The 20,848-nt window shown below is 40.9% G+C and overlaps 1 protein-coding gene across 1 annotated transcript; it reads left to right on the forward strand.

Moving 5' to 3' along the window:
- The first annotated feature begins 747 nt into the window (after positions 1-747).
- itga3b (integrin, alpha 3b) lies at positions 748-20,631 on the forward strand. Its single transcript, XM_086063846.1, has 26 exons — positions 748-1,056; positions 9,105-9,232; positions 9,409-9,491; positions 9,562-9,811; positions 9,891-9,995; positions 10,143-10,347; positions 11,450-11,643; positions 13,138-13,226; positions 13,298-13,434; positions 13,507-13,593; positions 13,670-13,737; positions 13,814-13,959; positions 14,052-14,198; positions 14,288-14,385; positions 14,454-14,622; positions 14,778-14,852; positions 14,957-15,036; positions 15,134-15,211; positions 16,264-16,366; positions 16,577-16,753; positions 17,072-17,206; positions 17,289-17,402; positions 18,255-18,353; positions 18,434-18,559; positions 18,706-18,861; positions 20,489-20,631. The coding sequence occupies exons 1-25, from the start codon at positions 881-883 to the stop codon at positions 18,814-18,816; spliced, it is 3,180 nt and encodes a 1,059-aa protein (XP_085919972.1). The 5' UTR covers positions 748-880; the 3' UTR covers positions 18,817-18,861; positions 20,489-20,631.
- Positions 20,632-20,848: the final 217 nt, after the last annotated feature.

A 20,848-nucleotide genomic window follows, 5' to 3' on the forward strand; every position in this document is an offset into this window, starting at 1 on the left:
GCTGACAGACCTTGCATTGTTGCCACAAATGCCGTCCTATTTTTCCAATTTCGTTACAAACACAAATCTTTGAATCCAAATATAGTTTTTCAAACTCCCCTCCATACTTGCTTTATGATCATAATTTTAAAAAACACACTTTGCACTTTCGAAATAGGTCAATTAATGGTGGAAGTAAGTCATGGCGCCGCTATGAAAAGTGAAAGAGCGGACTCAAGGAAAGTCCAAGAAACTCTGGCTGCCTCCATGAACTCTCAAGTTCTCTGTAAAGGGATTAAGGGTTTAATGAACGGCCGATTCCAGGCCACAAGTGCGGCCGATAGGTGGGGGCGTCACAAGAGAGCTCACGTGAAGGGTGGCCCACTTGGGTTTTAGTGCGATGGGGAGTCCAAATGTTCATATGAATCTTCGAAGAGATTATTCAGTATACATATATATTAGGGGTGTATATCTCTTTTGGAATGATTAAATCAAATAATATTTTCCAATTCATTTTTTTTTTCGTTACACCCCAACTTTTTCCTTATTTCTGTTGTGATTAATACAATAAGACACTTAATTGTTCCCTATACGTAAGAAATGCACTTAATGACTTAAACGTATTGCTATTATAATATTGTACATTGTTGTTGTGATGGACATGTAACTCGTTATGGCTTGGGTGAGACTCGATGGAGAAGGGAAGGGAGAGCGAGGGAGGGAGAGAGAGAGAGAGAAAGGGGGAGGGAGAGGGAGAGAGAGAGCTCACCTTCTTGAATGAGTGTGCGAGCGCGCGTCGCGACTGCTCTTCTTGCGTGGGGAGGTCCCTGCTGTGTCTACCTGTCGGATCCACGCCGACCGTGGATCAGCTTCTCCGTCACAGGAAACAAAACAAACCAAAATGTCCTCAAGGCTACTTTTTGGCGCGTTGCTGCTTTTCGTGCACGCGCCGCCGCTCTGCCGCGGATTCAACGTGGACGAACGTTTCCCGGTGATCAAAGAGGGCAAAACCAAAGGCAGCTTCTTTGGATTGTCCGTGGCCATGCATGAACAGACGGGAGGCTCCAGGAAATACTTGTAAGTTACTTTCCCCCCCTCTTGTCTCTCTCTCTCTCTCTCTCTCTCTCTCTCTCTCTCTCTCTCCACTTTGTTAGTGGCTTGATGGCTAGAAACAACTGACACCTGCTTTGACCCAGTGGGCGGAACCAGATACTACCGCCTTACAGCGGACTCCTTCTCATTCAGTGGCTGACTGAGCACGTTAGAAAAGCAGATATCCCCCTCTTAAAACTGTTCTCTATTCATAAACTTGTTAGACTCTAGTTCCACCTGTAAAGAGGATTTTTTTTTTAAACAGGGGTTCTCAAACTGTGGTCACAGGGCCCCTGAGTGTCCACCAGCTGTAGCTTATGGGTCCGCAAAATAATTTGTTGTATCATTTTAAAAAGTACATAAAGTGTTTGGGATGGAGACTTGCCATAAATAGTGAAATACGCATGTAATTGATAATAGAGGCCACAAGTTGATGGTAAAACACTAGTTTTGTCTCAATGAAGCAACTCAACTCGCAGAGTAGTTCCCTGGCACTAAGATGCCACATGAGGGCACCAACATAATAAATGTACAGTCTGTAAGTGTTTTTCATGTAAATATTTACTGTAATTTATTACATCAGCATTAGCATAATTTAGTGATAGCCTACATTTTGTCCTGACTTTTTTTTCCCCGCCACCATAGATAGGAAATATGTTATAAACTGAGGACACCATGTAAAGTTAGTAAAGTATTATGTTGAATGAATGAATTATTTTGAACATGTATTAAACAAAAAATAAATAAAGTACTTAGAAAAATAAGAATAACATAAAATTGGAAAAGGAGTAGGAGGAAGTGTAGACTTTTCTTTTTTTTTTTTAACTCCTACCACTTTATGATTTATATGACACTAACTAACTTACACGTTTACATAGAAATAGAGTTGTTGTGAAGTCATTTTAGCGTGTCCAAATAAGAATGGCTTCATAATTCTTACAGAGGTTTGGGTTGGTTCAATTTTTTTTCATCGGCCAATGGAGTGGTCAGGGTTGAGCCCTAGTGAATTCTACCTAGCAACCATGTGACTCATACTATAAACAATTGTTTACTTTAGCTGTAATAGTAGATAGTACGGATGTCATTTCACTCATATTTTAAAAAGCACATAAAACACTGGCCCAGTTTTCCATTAATTTATTTTCTTATACTGTAAAAATGCAACGACGAATGCTTTTCAGTCTAAGAAATTCTTCCAGAATGCTCCACTAATCACAAGTCTCTGCTGGGGTTTAATTGAGAGAATGCATTGTTTGTGTAGCTGCAGGTAAAACAGCTGGGCCAGTTAAATTGTATAGCTGCAGGCATAGCCGAGTGTCTACATGTCTTTGTGTGCGTTTAGCTCATCTTTGTGCATATTCAGCCATTCTGGAGTCCGCGTGACGTGGCGCGTAACCTGTCATATTTTCTGCACACCTGAACTTGCACTTGTGTTTTGTTTAAAAAAAAACACTTTTAATTATCTCTTTTTCTAAAGTTCCTCAATAGCCCTTGACCAAATGAATGATGTCATTGTTTATTTAATATCAGACCCCCCTGCTTCACCTCAACCATGACCAATTACACCCCCACCCCTCCTCCTCCTCCTCCCCCCGAAGCGTCCACTTCCACGATCACCCGACGCACGCACACCCCGCTGTTATCTGCGTCCCGCCTCCGCTTTGAGGAGTCAAGCGTGACGAAAAGTGGCAAACCGGGGCCATACTTCCTTTCCAGCCTCACGTCCGAGTGGGAGATTATTAGTATCACTATCAGCATAATCTCTGTGAAGAGAGGGACAAAGATGTGCATTAGTGTGAGAAGAATGGAGAGCAGTGTCCAGATGACATGCGGATCGATGTGCCATCTTGGACAAGTCCCAGCTGGGATGCAGTCATCCTCAGTGGAGTGACACTCAAGAAGTGGACCACATGCTAGTGGCGCGGAGGAGGGCCGCACGACTCTTTCTTACTAAATGTATGTTGACAACAGCAAAAACATTGGCCCTCAGTAGACACAGTCCATACAACTTTGCTATCTTATACCATGCTAACAACCAGCATGGACCCATAGTAATGCTAATGTCGAAAGTTGAAACATCTCAAAAACAATGTGCTAAAGAGCTGAAGCCTACTGAAATTTGAGACAATGCTAATATGCTAACAGTTAGTATGCTAACACGTAGCGACCTGAGCACAGAAAACATAAATCTACATCAATAAAGATTTCAAATTGTGCCCAGTCATCAGGTATAACAGTTATAGCCTTTATACCCCAAATGCTAACACGCTAGCATATATTGTTATGCTAAGTTGCTAACATTTGCAGAATATCGCAAGAGCTAAGGCTTCATTGATCATGAATTTACATGTATCCTTGTGGTGGTGTAATATGTCCAATAGGAGTTGGTACAATGCTAGCATGCTAACAGGCGGTAAGCTACAATACAGTACAGACAGGGTTGTCTTGTCTCTCTATGACTTTTTATAACCTTGCTGCTCATTCTGTCTGGTTTACAAATGTCTTCTTGCTGCGCCAGAGTTGTTATTGGTCTCATGCTTTTCTCAATACTACTGAGTGCACTTTTGAAAAATACAACCAGCTTCAACAAGTCCTGGCACTTAAAATGGGCATTCTTTCACGAGTTAGACCGAGGATAGGATGAAAGTCAGGAGATGATTGCCACTCCCAGTTCTGCAATCAAGTAAATGCAATAAAGTTGTGAACCCTTGACACCGTTAACCAATTAGTTGTCTGAATCTATCATGGCTATGTCGGGGCAGTTTAGAAGTAAATTTTGGCCTAGCTTGAAATGAAAATTGAGCGTATACGAAGCTGCCTGAGGCTAGATTGCACAGGTCCCTACTTCACTGCCAGTCACCCATTTAAGTCCCCTCGGAGGGCTTTTTTGTTCTCTTTTGTAGCCAGGAGGAGGGACTGGGCAGTCAGCTGGCCAACGATTGGCTCTTCCAGTCCCCTGACCCCACGGTATGTGTGGAATGTATTAGCCTTCTGTGCACAGTCACAACCTGCCAGGTTTCAGGTTGAGACAAGACAGGAGTCAGGGTGATGATCTGTCGGAAAACACACATGAATCCACCAACATTTGGAACTTTAGAACTTTATTTTCCACTAGAGACAATTCCTACAATTAGTCAAGACTAAAGTGGCCTAACAGGTCTCAAATTAAATTCTTCTTACAGATGAATATGGAAGTTCTCCTTTTTTTCCCCCACCTCTGTCTGACTGTATCAGCCCCAGGCCACGAAAGTCCGCCATTTAATTAGGTACTGCCCCGCCCCCTTTTTTTTTTTTTTTTACTGTGAGAACAGATTAGGTAGGTCAAACTATGCTGTGAGCTTTCCAAACACAAAACAAGCTCACGCAGACTATATCCAAAATGTGCTGCAACTCTCTCGGTCGCTCTCTCACCTCTATTGTCAAAGACGTTTCAATTGAGTTCAAACTGAGACGTGAACACACTTCATTTTGTACACATACGGGCCAAATGAGATGTGTGTGTATCCAATCAGTGTTGCACTTTGGGTCCCAAGTGAATGAATGACGCGTTGAAATGGATCCCAGCAGGATATTGCGCCCCCTGCTATTCTCCACAGAGAAGATTCTCTCTGGCAGGGGCTTCCATTACCGCTACCTGTCGAGTAAACCGTTTGACTACTGTAAGAGATCCTTTTCCTTTTGCTCCCGTGCGTAAAAGAAGCCGGTGTAAGTTGGCTGGCCTCCGGGGTGGTTGAGGGTCACCTGTCCCGAGACAAACTATATGCTTCAATACCTTTCAGACCATTTTTCATTTTTGACACGGAAAAGAGTGTTGACTTACGCTTGGTATGTGTCTGTGGACATGTATTATATGTGCATACATGTGCTTACAATGTGCTTTGAAAGACTCAATTAATAGTTTAGTCAAACTAACAAGCAAAGGGTTATGTTTTGTTTGTAAAACGTAAACCAAGCCCGTCAGACAGAGTTTTACTGGGCGCTAATGAAAAAAAGCAAGTTGGTTTAGTCTCGGAGTTTAGTCTCATTTGTCGCCCAGGTCCGATATGACTTTGTTCTCTTGTTACTGTTTCACCAGTGGCAGATGGTGGGCTGCAAACAGGATGTTTGGCCAGCTGAGATGTCTGCTCGAGTAGTTTTTGAGAAGCTAGGAACAACACAGGTGGACAATAAATCGGAAATTGTCGCTTCTAAAATTGATTATCCTTATTAAAAAAATTTTTTTTTAACTAGCCTTTTGAGCCACTGAGAAATGGATGAGGGGCCGCAAATGGCCCCGGGGACCATCATTTGGACTCCCCTGGCTGTATCTGACTGGTTGTCTATTTTCGTGATTTATATGACGATCAGATCTCATTTTATGGCCAATGAAGTCAAGGCTTCACATTTCGCAATCATTTAGCATTTAGCACGAGCAACAATTAGCTATGTTTGTTTATCTTGCGACCAAGGTTTTAGGTTGGTTCTCAGTCATGACTGTCATTTTTGTGCACATTTGTTTTTCTGGTTCCTCTGACAGTTTTACAAGCACATCCACATGTTAAGAGCTCTCTTTCATACTTGATTCCGTTTATTTTGTCGGCAGATGACTGGTAAGATTACATTTTTGTGGTTGAGGTCTGCTGTCTTTGTGATAACCCTTATTATTTTTTACTTGACCTACAACTGAATTGAATTACTATGAAGATTGTATCTTACACTCTAAGCCAATAGTTTTTCCACACATAGTGAGTTTGTAACTTCCTGTTCACAAGTTTTCAGCATGATTTTTTTTTTTTTTGGTATTTGATTGGCAATAGGAGTTGAACAAAAACAGATTTGTCATCATTATGATGCGAGATTTTATTATTTGCACTCAGAATGCATTTCATCGACATTGAACCTTTAATCATGTTTTCTGTTGCTACAGGCAATTGTAATAAGTTGTCCTACTCGCAGGTTGCTGCGTCACTGTCCATTTCCAGTTCATGTGTGAGTCAGGTGTGCGCACACTCGGTGTGTGCACAATGAGGCATGCCTGCTCTGAAAATCCAGATAGCAATGCGTGTACTGTATTTACCCCCGCGCTGCTCCTTTATTGCTGTTTCCTGACTATCCCAGGTCAAATCGTCGCTGTGCTATGGACACAGACATGCCATACCTGTCACCACAGTCATTCTCTTCGTTTATAAGGACAAAAGTATTTCGGTGTACAGGTAGTTGGCCAATGAGAGTCCTTGATAAAACACAACACAGGCGCAATCAAGTATGGAAGTGTTCTGTAGGCAGGATTTAGGATTTATTATGGTTTTCCTTGTTTGCACTTGTTTGCTAGCTTATTGTGCGTCATTTGTTCATTGCTTCATCTAACGGTTACTAGAGCAGGGGTCACCAACTTCTTGGGAACTGAGAGTTTCTTCTTGAGTATAGATTGATGCGGAGGGCTACCGGTTTGATACACACTTCTTAAAATAAAATAAAAATTGTGTACAGTGGAAAATTCTCAAGTTGGTAAATTATGAACTTTTTTCCCCGGAAGTTTGCGGTTTAGTGGCGCTAGGTCTGGGGCTTTTCTTAAGATGGTGGTTGTCAGGCTGGCTAACGTTGACGTTAGCTAGCTGTATGGGCTAGCGAGTTGATTACTACTGAGCCGAGTTGTAAACAGAACACAAGTAGTGCGTTTGGAAATTAGTGGGAGCGCACTTTAACTCTCCGAACATACGCTTTCTCAGTGGAGTCATGGACTTTCTAGTGATGACGTTTTCCACAAGGGCTAAAGAAAGGTCATATAAACGCTAGGAGATTTGAGTTTCCATATACGCCCGTAGACCCCTGGTTGCTCCTCTTCAGTGAAGAGTCAAGATTCCATACGACAAGAGGTGGCAAATTCAGATCCAGAAAGTAAAAACCCTGCCACAGTTTGGCTTTAGCCTCAGGTGCTAGCTAGCTAACTTCCCAACAGCTAAACGAGCTCCTGGGGAACTAGCTAGCTAGCTAACTAGCACCTGGGGCTAAAGCCAAACTATAGCAGGGTTTTTACTTTCTGGACCTGGATTTGCCACTCCTGCTTACATCGAACCTCCCACTATGGGGCCGTTATTGGTGTATATGTCATTCCTCTTACTCCTAATGTGAAGAATGCAGCCACTCTCACCTCACCTGGGCGTGTAAGCCGCACTAAAAAGGCAGCATTTCCCATCAACTCCTGAGCAGAAGAGGGCAGATTTCAACACGTCCCGCATACGCACTTGGAATGCAGGAGCTCGGTGCCCACTCGCGATCCCTCCCGTGAGCTCGTCAGCGCGTTTATGAGGAGGTGATGAGCAGGCAAGGGGACGAGAGGTGAACACATTGTTGGACTTGTTGCACCAAACAGGATATGAGTTGCCTTGTCATGACTTCAATGGGAGAGTAGAGAAAGGCTTGCCACAAAGGGCTTAGCAGAAGCTTATTACGTTTGTTCAAACGTAGATACCTTCTCAACACTTGACAAACATGAAAACTATCACTGACCAACATAGGGAGGCAGAACCTGCCGGTTAATTAATTAACGTCCCGAGTTTCTTCGATGGCAAAAAAAAAAAAGGAGACATGAGGAGTGAGGGAGGGGAAAAATGTTAGTCTGTGATGTATTTTTGTAGATTTGAGTCCTTTGCATGAGCCAAGTGTTAACTTATCATCTCACTAAAGCTTTGATGATACATAACACCACACAGGAGAAATGTATTCAACACCGAACCATAGGCTGTGGCTCTGATTCTCCACATAATGTAACTCTCAGTCATGTCTACAAACCTTTGTGGAATCTGCTTTATCGGTCCGTCCAATCACCACTGGCGGCCTTTTCGAAGCCATCTTGGCTCCTGCTAAGTTGTCATCACCAGGATCAGATAATTGATTCTGCACTGATAATATCCTTCTGGTGGTAGAGTGACAGGATAATGGTAACATGGTAATGACGCAACATAGAGGCTGAAATCTGATTGGACAAAAAGAAGAATCGACTTTGGGAATACATTAATACAGTTTCATGGAACGAATATAGTGTAAAAATGTAGGCTTTGCCTCAAAACATTTCACTTTGGTTCCTCTACTTTTTTCTTCCTCCACAAGTCAGACACCATAAACTGGTTTGTTCTCACCTTCTGCCTACAAGTGCAGATAATAAATCTGGTCCTGGCAGTCAATAGTGTGTCCCAGCACACGCAACGGCACCTTAGTCTAATCCCTCCACTTCAAAGGTCACTGTGTTGAAAAGTGCAGGTGTAGGGTGTGTTAATATGTGCACGACGAAAACATGGAGGTCCACCAACAATCTAGTGTGTGTGTAGAGTGTTAACTTGTTGCCCAGACCTGCCAAGGGTCCAGCTCTGGCTTGCCCTCTCTAGAAACGGATTTCTTTTTATAAACAGTGAAGCCCCATGGTAGCTATCTATGCAGCTCTAGCTAGCTAGCTACAAGCTGAAGGAAATGGATGACTGCTGTATGATTAATAATAGTAAATGAATATAGTCATATGTAACTAATATATTATTTACCAAATCATACATCTAGCAAGCTAGCTAGATAAATAGCTAAATTGGTAGCTGCATAGCTTGCTCGCTAGCTACATGGATATATATATATATATATATATATATATATATATATATATATATATATATATATATATATATATATATATGTATGGTTGGATTAATCCTATATTTTTAATGTTACATATTATATTCATTTACTTTTATTAATCATATAGCATCCATTAATTTCCTTCTGCTTGTATACCCGTAACTGTATTTTCCTGATTTTATTACTTGTAAAAAAAAAAATCAGTTGTTATTCATTTCTTTACCGATTAGGGAGCAACCACATGGTTCTGCCACCTTTTAGCGAGAGTTTCTTTCTTTCCTTTTTTTTTTCTTTTTTTTTTTTGCATGTGGCTCATTTTTCATGCTACTATCGCCTGTCTCGCACACCATGACAAGGATGCGAAATAATCTTGTAATCTTCGTCTGCCACTCTGTGTGTGTGTGTGTGTGTGTGTGTGTGTGTGTGTCCAGGCTTCTAGTGGGAGCTCCCAAAGAGAAAGCCTTATCGCTGGCGAATGTGAATGAAACAGGTGCTGTCTACTCGTGCCCCATTACCACGGACGCCTCGGACTGTTCCAGAATGGACCTGGTCAGCTCAAGTGAGTGAGAGGAAGCATTGCCATGCAATCCTTGCCACTTTATCTTCAACTGCATCAAGGCTGGAGCGCCTCTGCATTTTTTGTGGTTGTGTGTCGGGGTGTGATTCACTTTGCTTGCTTCTTATCTTTGACAAAAGCATCGTTTTAATAGTGTCACTCTTCTGACGCATTTACAGCCGACCAGACCGAAATGGTGGAGGGCATGTGGCTGGGCGTGACAGTGGCCAGCCAGAGAATACAGTCGGCCGGGCGCATACTGGTGAGAGAGCGCTGCCATGTTTGATTGTCTCTGGAAACGGTTCTGAAAAATTCTATTCTGTGGTGTGCAGGCATGTGGCCATCGCTACGTCAAGGTCTTGGGAAGCGGCGCGGCGGAGCAGCGACGGATGATTGGAAAGTGCTACGTGAGGAGCAATGACTTGACCTTCGACGCCGATGACGACTGGCAGACTCATCCCTACGAGATGTGTGACCCCAACACCGATATGAGAGACGAGGGCATGTGCAACATGGGCATCTCAGGCGGCATGACGGAGAATGAGATGTACATGGGCAGCCCGGGCAGCTACTCGTGGCAAGGTGTGGGCACTGGGATTACGAGGGATTATTCTCACACTGTTATGCATGAAGATTGAGGTTTTTTTTCTGTTTCATATAGGAAATGTACATGCTTTGTGGAGAAATCCTGATCCTGCCTTTCCGTGGGATTCCATTAAAAAAGTCTTTGGCCCGCTGAAAAAACAATATAAATTCTACTATATGGGTAAATCAGTATTAGGAAACTCACTGAGATGCATCAAGGATCAAGTCTAAGACCCTTCTTTTTTGCCATGGAATATAATTAAATTATTGTTATTATTACATCCTCAAGTTTTATATACCAGTTAATCTTGAAATCTTTCCCCTACAGGTTATTCCGTTCTTGAAGAAAAGCGCCTGTTGAGCATAAACAACTACACGATGGTGACCGGATCTCCCAGGTATGAGTCCAAAGGTTCGGTGGTCCTCGCGACAACGGCTGACAACACGTTCGAGACGGTGCTCATCATCCCCGGGGAGCAAGTGGGCTCGTATTTTGGAAGCAGCCTGGCTGTCACGGACCTCAATAACGACAAGTATGTGAATTACTCGATTATTTCACAAAGCTTGTAACAAAAAAAGCTAAATATTTTACAGTATTTACATTTTACCAAATACTCTAGCTCAGGGGTCTGCAACCTGCCGCTCTGGAGCCACACGTGGCTCTTTGGTCCCTCTCCTTTGAAAGAAAATTGTAGAAATACATTTTTATTTTGCTTATTTATTTTATATTTTATTCTTTAAATAAATTAACATTTATATTAAAAATGAATAATTAAATGTAAAAAAAATTATAATTCAGAGTCCAAATTTGTAAAAAAGAACAGACAAAAGGTAGCTGAAAAAGTTTTTTTTTTTTTTTTAAATAGGCCTACCTAAAAATGTCTAAAACGTGACACAAATTGTCCAAAAAGGAAGAAGAAAAACATAAAATTACCATATAATGTACACAAAATTGCCCAAAAAGGTCAATTAAAAAAAAGGCAGAAAAGATGTTCAAAAATTAACCATAAAATGTCCAGATATAAAAGAAGAAAGGCAGAAAATGACATTATAATGTACACAAAATTGCGGAAAAAAAGTCATAAAATTATTTTTCAAAAGGCAGAAACAAAAATGTTCAAAAAGTAACTATAAAATGTCCCAAAACAAAAGAAGAAATCCCATATGTGTATAAAATTGTCCAAAAAGTACATTAGACTAACATTAACGCAGTGTTTCGTTCATCAAAATGTTTTTCGCGACTCCAGACAGATTTTGAGTTATTTGGCCGAAAATGGCTCTTTTGACAGGAAAGGTTGCTGGCCCCTGCTCTAGCTGAAAGTTCCTGAGGGGAGAGTAAGGGCGACCTTGCTGCTGCCGTGTTATCATTTGGCGCTTTAAGCTGGCGCGACGCTTGAACGCTCCGTGGCCGTGAGCTGTCGTGTTATGTGGAATGTGCACTGAAGTACATCTAAGCAGAGTTGAAAAGCTGTCAGCAGCCCGTTCAAGGTGTTTGCTATGATATCATGGCTAAATCACCTTCTGCCTCCCCCTTTCATGCATGATTGAAATTTTATGGAGTCTGACAGTAGGGCAGATGTTGACATTATAGGATCGAGCATTTCAATTCATTTTTTTTGCTTCCTATGCTTGCAGTTGGAACGATTTAATTGTTGGTGCCCCGTTTTACTTTGACCGCATGAAGGATGAGGGAGGTGCGGTTTATATCTATATGAATGAGAATGGATCTTTCCAGAAGATTCCTACCATGGTGCTTAAAGGCCCTGCTTCCTCTGCATTTGGCATCGCAGTGGCCGCCATCGGTGACGTCAACCAGGATGGATTCCAAGGTCAGCACATACACGCACAATTGAATTTTATGTGCAAGAGCGGAAATTATTAGTTGATCCATTGCTGCTTTTGGTAGCTTTAACATCTTTCTTTAAAAAAAAAATCATGTCCATCCATCCAAAACTAGACAAAAAGTTGCCCTCTGTCAATTTGCATTTTAAGATAACGTAAGACTAGTTGAGTTTGACGAATACTACACTCTAAAAACAGTTGGGTCAAAAGTAACCCAATTATGGATCAAAAATGGACCGATCCACTTTATGGGCCAATTTGACCTAACTAAAAGGTCTGACCAATATTTATGAGTTGTTTTACACTAAAATACCAATTTCTTAACTCAAGGTTGGGTCAAATTGACCCAAGTAGAGGATTGGTCCATTTTTGACCAAATTGTTGGGTTATTTTTGACCCAACTGTTTTTAGAGTATACACCAGGTTTGGACAAAGAATGTTCTGAAAGCCAAATTATGGCTTGCTCTGTAAACATATATAGCCAAGAGTAATATTTGTTTCATGAATTAAGCCTTTTTAATTATGTATTTATTTATTATATATTCATTATGTAGTTGGTTAATTTGGAGGTTCTTAAACTTTTAAGTGCCATCCGTACCAAAGAATACAGTATATATAAAAGTACATCTACTATTATTAACACATTATGTGCATTTTGAACATTAATGCTGTGCTTCAATATGAGAAACCCTCATGTTATGTGGTGGGTCAAATTTACACGTTTGGAAAATCTAGGATTAGGAAAATGGATTAAATTTAGTCTACTGTCCTCCATTTTTTCATTTGAGTTTGTTTTTTATTATTAAAAATATTGTATTGCGTTATCTGATAGTTTTTTTGATAATTAAACATTCACACAACACACCAGGAGGGGATAAGTAACGATCCAATTAAAAATGTTTTCAACGTAAATGTTAAATACAAATTAAACCTGAATAAATGTTTAAAAACAAAAAGATTATATGTGAATGTACCCAAAAGTTAAATACAACAGATTTGTATTTACAGTAATTTTTTTTGCGCGCTACTAGAGGAGCTCGCATATCACACTTGAATTACTGGAATAATTTAATTGTAAAGAATACAAATACAACTTAATATATTTATTTAACATTTTTCAATTATTGTCTTTTTAATTCATTCTAATTAAATGAATAATGCAATTTTTAAAACATGAATTATTTTACTATGGTATTAAAATGAATTTTTACAATTAGTTTATTGTATTTTTATTTATTTATGAAATATTAAATGTAAAAATATGCCAAATGAAAATACAATTATTATTATTATTATTATTATTATTATTGTTATTATTATTATTATCATTATTATTATTATTATTATTATTATTGTTATGCATGTTTTTGTGGAATCCAAAATCAAATGTAGCACAAAGGTTTTACCCACGGGTGTGCTTTACAGTGTCATATTGCCACCTACTGGCCTTTCACTGTCATTACATTTCTTTCTATGTGCAGATTTTGCCGTGGGAGCTCCATTCCATGGCACAGGCAAGGTCTACATCTGGATGGGAAGTAGAGAGGGAATCTCAGAGGAGCCCAGCCAGGTAACACATCTCCTGGTGTGAAAAACAAACTCTTCTTCACTGGTGTCAACATTTGTATCTGCCCTCCAAAGGTGATTGAGGGCAAATCTGTGGATAACGGAAGATTCCAAACGTTTGGCTACTCCATCAATGGAGGCATGGACATGGACGACAACGGCTACCCTGACATTTTGGTGGGCTCCCTTGACGACCGCATCGCCCTGCTCAGGTAGGAAAGAGACGGACGGGGCAGCACGGCTGACAGCTCTCTTGGCTCTAAAACGGTCTTTGTTCACGACAGGACTCGGCCAGTCGTCCACTTAACGAAAGACTTTAATGTGGAGCCAAAAATTGTGGATCCAAATCAGTGCCAAAAGAACGCACCATGGTGAGCCAGTGTCCAAAAATTCAAAATGGCTCATGTAATAGTGTTTGTGGCCTATCTGAATATGTTTGTTTCCCAGCATCGTGGCCACTTTCTGCATGTCTTTCACACTAAGCAACGGCAACAAAAACTTCAAGAAAGACATCAGTGAGTCGCTCGTCCTTAATCAAAACAAAAACAAAAACAAAAACACGTGAACTTTCCATAATGTGACCGGTTACAGTGGTGAAGTACACCGTGGAGGCCGACATTGATAGGAGAAGGAGCCCGCGGGTTCGTTTCCAAGACAACAATGATAACACGTACACGGGCGTGTTGTCCCTGCCCGCCTCCAAAACGGAGTGTCATCGGCTCAACTTGAATGTTGTGGTAAGTTCTTGATACGCAAAATGAAGTCAGTTGCAAAAAATAAATAAATAAATCACAGCGGGCTGTTATAATATTCTTGGGTGTGTTTTAAGGCGCCTGTGAGAGACAAACTGGAGCCCGTGGTCTTTTCCCTCAACATGTCCTTAGATGAGCAAAAACCCAAATCAAGACGCTCCATTCAGAACTTGGACTCCTTCCCCGTTCTCAGTCAAGACCAGAAACTCTCCCAAAGAAGCGAAGTAACTCTCAGCGGTTGCACGCTTGCTGCCACACCTGCACCTAATCAAGTGTCCACGCATTCTCAAAGCCAAAATTGTTTTGTACCCAGATTGACTTCCAGAAAGAGTGCGGCTCAGACAACAAGTGCACCAGCAACCTGCAGCTGACGGCCCATTTTGCCGACAATAAGGAAAAGCCGTTCTCCAGGTGAAAATAGAAATAAAAACAAAATGGAAGGCTCATGTCGTATATCAACCGTATGTTCTCGTGCCCAGGCAGGACAAATCCCAAATCCTTCAGTTTAACAGCAGTATGAAGATAATCAGGCTGATGGTGGAGGTGACCAACTTTCCCACAAGAGGGAAGCTGGCAGAGGACGCCCACCAGGCCATGCTCAACGTCACCATCCCTGACGCGCTCAAATACTCTGGCGTCAGGTCCCAGGTATGGTCAGCAGGGGGCAGCAGATGACACCGCTGTTAGAAATCTCAACCCCATCCACTATCAGTGAATTTTTTGTGTGGCTCTTGAGTTTATTAGATGGGTACCTAATGAAGTGGGTTGAATGTTGTTGTTTTTTACTTACTTACTTTATTTAGGACCATGATGTTGAATGTCGCTATGACGGCACCGTCCTTTGTGAATTGGGCAATCCGCTCAAAGGCAAGGAAAAGGTACGGCAGCTGAACTCTGACATTCCCGCCAAGTTGTGGCATCTTCTGAAAATCAAAACAATGTACTGCAGTCGCATGTGGCGTCTTTTTTTTTTTGTCAACAGGTGTCACTCGCCTTGAGGTTGGAGACGTCAGGCATCAATCTGAACACGCAGGAGATTCAGACTCAGCTGCTTTTGTCTACGTAAGGGCTTAAATGTTCTTAATCCGTATGTAATAATCATAATGGTAACGACAATGATGAATTTAATGCAGGGCTGTCGTTTGATTGTCTCCTTCAGTCTCAGTGAGCAGTTCGACCTGTTTCCTGTGTCTGTAAGCCTGCTGATTGAGAACACCATCCTCCCATCCTTCTCCATGTGAGTTGCTATAAAAAAGAAAATCAAAATCCATACAATCAAAAAAAAAAAAACTATACACAAACCAAATGATGATGACAATAACATAAGCAGGTAATAAATTGTGAAATTATCAAATAATTAACAATGGAAATTTCCCATAAATGGGCAGTGATTTTCCTGTCCATAGTCGTAAAATGTTGTCCTCCAATCTCTCTGGAATAACAATATCTAATACTTTACATCAGGGGTGTCAAACATAAGGCTGGAGAGCAAGAACGGGCCCCTCAGGGGTTCCAATATGACACCTACGAAATGTTTCCACAAAAATGAACTGTTTTAGCTAATTTTTTCCACTAGAGGGCGCACTGATAAATGACATTCTGAAATGTGGCTGTTACTGAGAATATGATGCAAATATGTTGCACTCATTTTTGTTAAGTAATGTCAAATTACTATATTTTCATAATTTACTTGTAGTTATTTGAGTAAATATTTATATTATTTATATCTTATTAGGCTATGGACATACTGTATTTTTATTATTAATCATGATTAATTATCATTAATTAATAATTCTTTAATTTATTATTATTGAATGGATTATTTTTATTAAATAATATTATTTATTATTATAATTATATTAATATTAGATTATATTAAATATTATTATTAGTGTTGTTCTGATACCGTTTTTTGGCCCCCGATACCAATGTCGTGCATGAGATGAGCAAGACACAAGATGCTGCATCCAAAGTCCTATATTAGCGTCAGAATTAATAGTATCGGCATGTTACTTGTTAGTACTCACCGATACTGTTTTAATGCAGTATCGGTGCCTCTGCCGATACTAGTATCGGTATCGGAACAACACTAATTATTATATAATTATGGTAGGTTTCACTTAGATCGCTGTGAGAAAGCATCCAAAAGATTTAGCTAGATGCTACTTTAGAAGAAGAGCTACATACACAAAATCATCGCATCTGACTTTGTATTGACCTTTATTATTTTATTTTATTTTTTATCTATATACATATATATATATTTATTTATTTATTTTCCCGGTGCAGTGCAAACGCGCTCGTCCAGACGAAATATGGCGGGACGGTGATGGGCGAGTCGGCCATGGTGAACAGCAGCGACGTGGGAAGTTTGTTTGAGTTCACCTTCAACGTGAGTCACTTCAACCGCTCACATTTTTATTCCCCCGTTGACGCCTTTTACTGTCAGATGCTTAATATTATTTTTGGGGAAGCAAGTTCACGCGGCTTGCGGTGCAGCCGTATGCGGGGGTGGATGCTATTTAGAGCCCAAGCGGAACTGTGGCTGTTAGTTCACGCCATGACTTTTTTTCTTTTCTTTTTTTTTTTCCTCTATCACTAGGTCAACATGAGGGGGCCTCCCTTAGGGGACTTGGGGACCCTGGCTGTGGAGTTTGAGTGGCCCTTTGAGGTGTCAAACGGGAAGTGGCTGCTCTACCTGACGCAGATCATCATTCAGGCGCAGTCGGAGAGCGAATGCCGACCGCCTGGAGACGTCGTCAACCCGTTGAACTTAACCGTGAGGTTTCTTCTAATAATAGTTGGTCAACAAGTTGAGGTGTAGTAAATGACTACTTTCCTATTAGCTAGGAATGTAATGGCCAGTGAGTGATGGTTCCACTGTGTGACTGTCTGAGCAGTGGTTTTAAAAGCGCTTCCTATGCAAAACAAAGTCCTTTAGGGAACAATGTCCGCTTCACCACACTTGATCCTCCCCGGGCCGCAAATTGAAAATAGAAGTCACGACGCTATTCTGAGAGTCTGATGTCTTGATCAAACCCACTCATTTTGCCTGTGATGTCATGTCTCCGTCTGCCCGGCTTCCTTCCCGTTGCAGTTGTCGGAAAGAGCGTCCAAACGCGCGAAAAGGCAGCTCGCGGCGGATGATCCGGATGACGCCAGCCCGACTGAGATTGTTGAGCCGCAAGCAGCCCACACGCTGCTCACGTCACGGAAAGAATCGCACCTGTTGGTGAGATCGCAAGCAAGCCAACCACGCTGGCCCCGCGTGTGTTTTTACTCCCGTAGTGACATTTCCTTTTCGTGTTTTGCAGGAATGCTCCAAGGGCACGGCGCGATGCGTGACCTTTACGTGTCCTTTGCTCAACATGAGCAACTCGGCCAAGATTCACGTGCGCGCTCGTTTGTGGAACAGCACCATGCTGGAGGTGCTTTCATCAGCTCGCGATCAATAATAATCAATATTTGCACAAGAGCAGCAAGAGCTGTGTTACAAATTCAGCACTTACAAAGATAACAAGGCTCACTTTGATAAGATAACAATATTTCAGTTTTGATGACATCAAACTGTCCATCCATCCATCCATCCATTTTCTGTACCGCTTGTCCTCACAAGGGTCGCGGGGGTTGCTGGAGCCTATCCCAGCTGGCTTCAGGCAGTAGGCGGGGTACACCCTGAACTGGTTGCCAGCCAATCGCAGGTGTGCCCTGCAATGGTTTGAAAAAAAAATATATATATATATATATATATATATATTGGTTGCTTTTAGCTGGGTGAAAAATGGGGGAGAAATGGGAAAAAGAACAAAAATATAGAAAAATATGTTTAAAAAATATGAATGAAACCCATTGAAACACTGTATATAACATATGTACACTGTTTGGGGTGAATTCTTCAAAACCACAAAAAAATACTTCAAAAAACAATAATCAATATACATTTTTGAAAAAATGGAAGAGAAATGGGGAAAAAAACAAAAATATAAAAAAATATGTTTAAAAAATTTTGGAAAAATGTATATATATATATTTTAAAAAACTGTTTTTCAATGTACAGTATTGCGTGTTTTCGAAATGCCAATGAATGAAACCCATTGAAACAATTCTTTAAAAACAAAACAAAAAAAACTTTAAAAAAAACAATAATCAATACACATTTTTGAAAAATGGGAAGGAATTGGGGAAAAAAAACTTAAATATAGAAAAATATGTTTAATAAAAATATTGAAAAAATGTACAAAGAAAAAAAATATTTCAATGTATTACATGTTCCTTTACAGGATTTTGCCAATGCTTTGTGGATCAAAGTTGTAGGTGAAGCCACGCTGAAACTCATTACGGACAACCCCACCCTTAAAATGGAAAGCCAGACCACTATGGTAACACACATCAAATTAATATTTAATCTTAATCGCCTCTCAGCGACTCAAAATGGCTGCTGTCTTTCACTTTGATGCAGTTCACAGTGGATATCGAACCGGAGGCGCGGGTGGAGACGCCCTATGAACTTCCGCTGTGGATCATCATCTCTGCCGTCGTAGCCGGAGTTCTGCTTCTAGGAATCATCATTCTTATACTTTGGAAGGTAAGCTGACGCCATAGAGCGGCGGACTCCGACAAACCGACTTACAGTTGAAAAGCGATCCTCATGTGGGATTTCTCAACCCGAAACTTGCTTCCTGGACTCTAACCTGGGTCCTAATGTTCACATCCTCCTCCGCCTCCATGCAGTGCGGCTTCTTCCAGAGGGCCAGCAGGAGGGAGATGTATGAGGCCAAAGCCCAGAAGGCTGAGATGAAGATCCAGCCCTCTGAGACAGAGAGGCTGACTGAGGACTACTGAGACCCACTATGGGTCCACAACTGCACACACCAGTGGGGCTTTTGGGTAACGACACCCCTCCGATGAATAGATTTCACCTTAACTCTTACTAGTGATGGTGTGGCCTCGCTCTCTTTCTGAATTTTAAAGCTTTCGCTTAATATGTCTAACATCTTCTTGCTTCCTTTTCAGGCTGGAACTTAAGCGGCTTATCGTTGTGTGAATGCTGAGAGTTTTGCTATGATGCAGAAAAAAAAACATGCTGGTGCTTGTCGAATAATGTCCAATGGAATTGTCAACTTTGGTGTAGAAATGCATCATTCTGAGAGGTGTTTACGGCTCAAAATTGTTTCTAGGGTGACCAGGCGTCTCGATTCAAATAAAATCGGACAGTACCGTTTTTTTCCGAGGCGGTCGTTTTTTTTTTAGCTTTGTTGACTTGTTTGGTGCTGTTGAACTGTCAACAAAGATATCATTTAGCATTAGCTTAAGTAACAACACAACCACCAGATTGATTACCGTTTAAATTTGTTAGAAATAGTTATTGGTGAGAATGTATTGTATATTTGATTTTCAGCAAAATTGTAGTGGTTTTTAATTTTGAAAATCTGGGGGGGGGGAGGGTGTAATTGAGGAGTAACTTTCAAATTTTGCGGAGCAATTAAAAAAAAATAGTTTTACTTGTATTTTTTTTTTTTTTGGTATTTTTTTAGTTTAATCCCCCAGCCAGATTCTGTGAAAAGCGAAACTCCATCACCCAAGCACTTAATTCTGGTTTTAAACTTGCTAGCCGTGTCAATCTTAGGTTAGTTTAGCAATTAGCATTAGCTACTCACTTTGTCAGATTGATACTTGTACTAAATGTTTTTTATTTGCCGATGATTACTAACTTCGGAATGACTGTGCAGCATATTTAACTGAAGCTCGTTGCTAGCTATGTGGCTAGCTAGCTAGTGTAAGTTTTGCCTCAGCGTCGCAGCTCAGCAAAGCTTTTTGGGACGTCCCGGTGGTTGATTCTCTTTTTTGATTTATTTAATGTGTTTTTTTTTAATGAGGATAAAAATGCTAATGGAGTCTTATTTTGTATATTCACAACAAGCAGCTATTTGGAAGTAAAATATTCTTTAATGTGTTTTTTTTTTTTGCCACGCCCAGTTTAAGTTTATTTATATTTTTTTATAGTCCAACAGCAAAAAAAGGAGGATTACACATGTTTTTAAAACAGCCACATGGCTTCAGCTAATAAGTTTGGTTAGCTTAATGCTAGCAAACTAGAGCAACACATAACCGATAATATAACAATACTCACAGGTATGCCATGAGATTTTTTCCAAATATAGAATATTTGGCTAAAGGTTAGCAAACACTGATCTAGAGAGTCACAAAATTAGAGATAGGTCTCAGTATGATGCATAAGCACAACCACCATTTTAAACTATTCTATTCAACTGGGAGATCATCATAGCACAAAAGCTCTCAGCATCTCCATGCATTTTCTATGGGAATAAGTGTTTTTGTATACCTTGCTTATGCTCTCTTTGCACGTCTTCCTCAGCCCCCCAAGCACCCCCCCCCCCTCCGTCTCCCGACGCTCTGTCTCTATACAGAATCTAAATCTCCTAAATGTCGTTCTCAAGCCACCATTAAATCTTAGCTGCGCTTTAGTCTCTAATGTCACTTCTTTTCTCCCCAGCTCGGATTCTTCAAGCGATCCCTCTACTACCGGATAATGCCAAAGCACCGCGGGGTGAAACTTCGCAAGGCCGATCGCTATCAGTTCAACGGGGGATTTGAGCCAGAGGAGCCGCACAGAAAGTATTGGATCACCAACTGGACAGAGATGCAGCATTTCAACTACTGACTACCGCTAACTGGCACGGGCCAAATGAAAGGACACTGGACCCAGTCTGGATCAACCGTGGATAAAATAGACGTGATTCTATTTCTAGATTTCTCAGTGCAATATATTGAACTTTTTTTGTCTCAGTGATTGTAATTGTTGAGTATTCCTACTGACTGCAGTGTTGTGAATTGAACATTGGCGCTGTCAGAA

Source organism: Leptonotus elevatus, chromosome 20 (assembly GCF_054856555.1).
Source record: "Leptonotus elevatus isolate MCC_2025b chromosome 20, RoL_Lele_1.0, whole genome shotgun sequence".
Taxonomy (NCBI): Eukaryota; Metazoa; Chordata; class Actinopteri; order Syngnathiformes; family Syngnathidae; genus Leptonotus; species Leptonotus elevatus.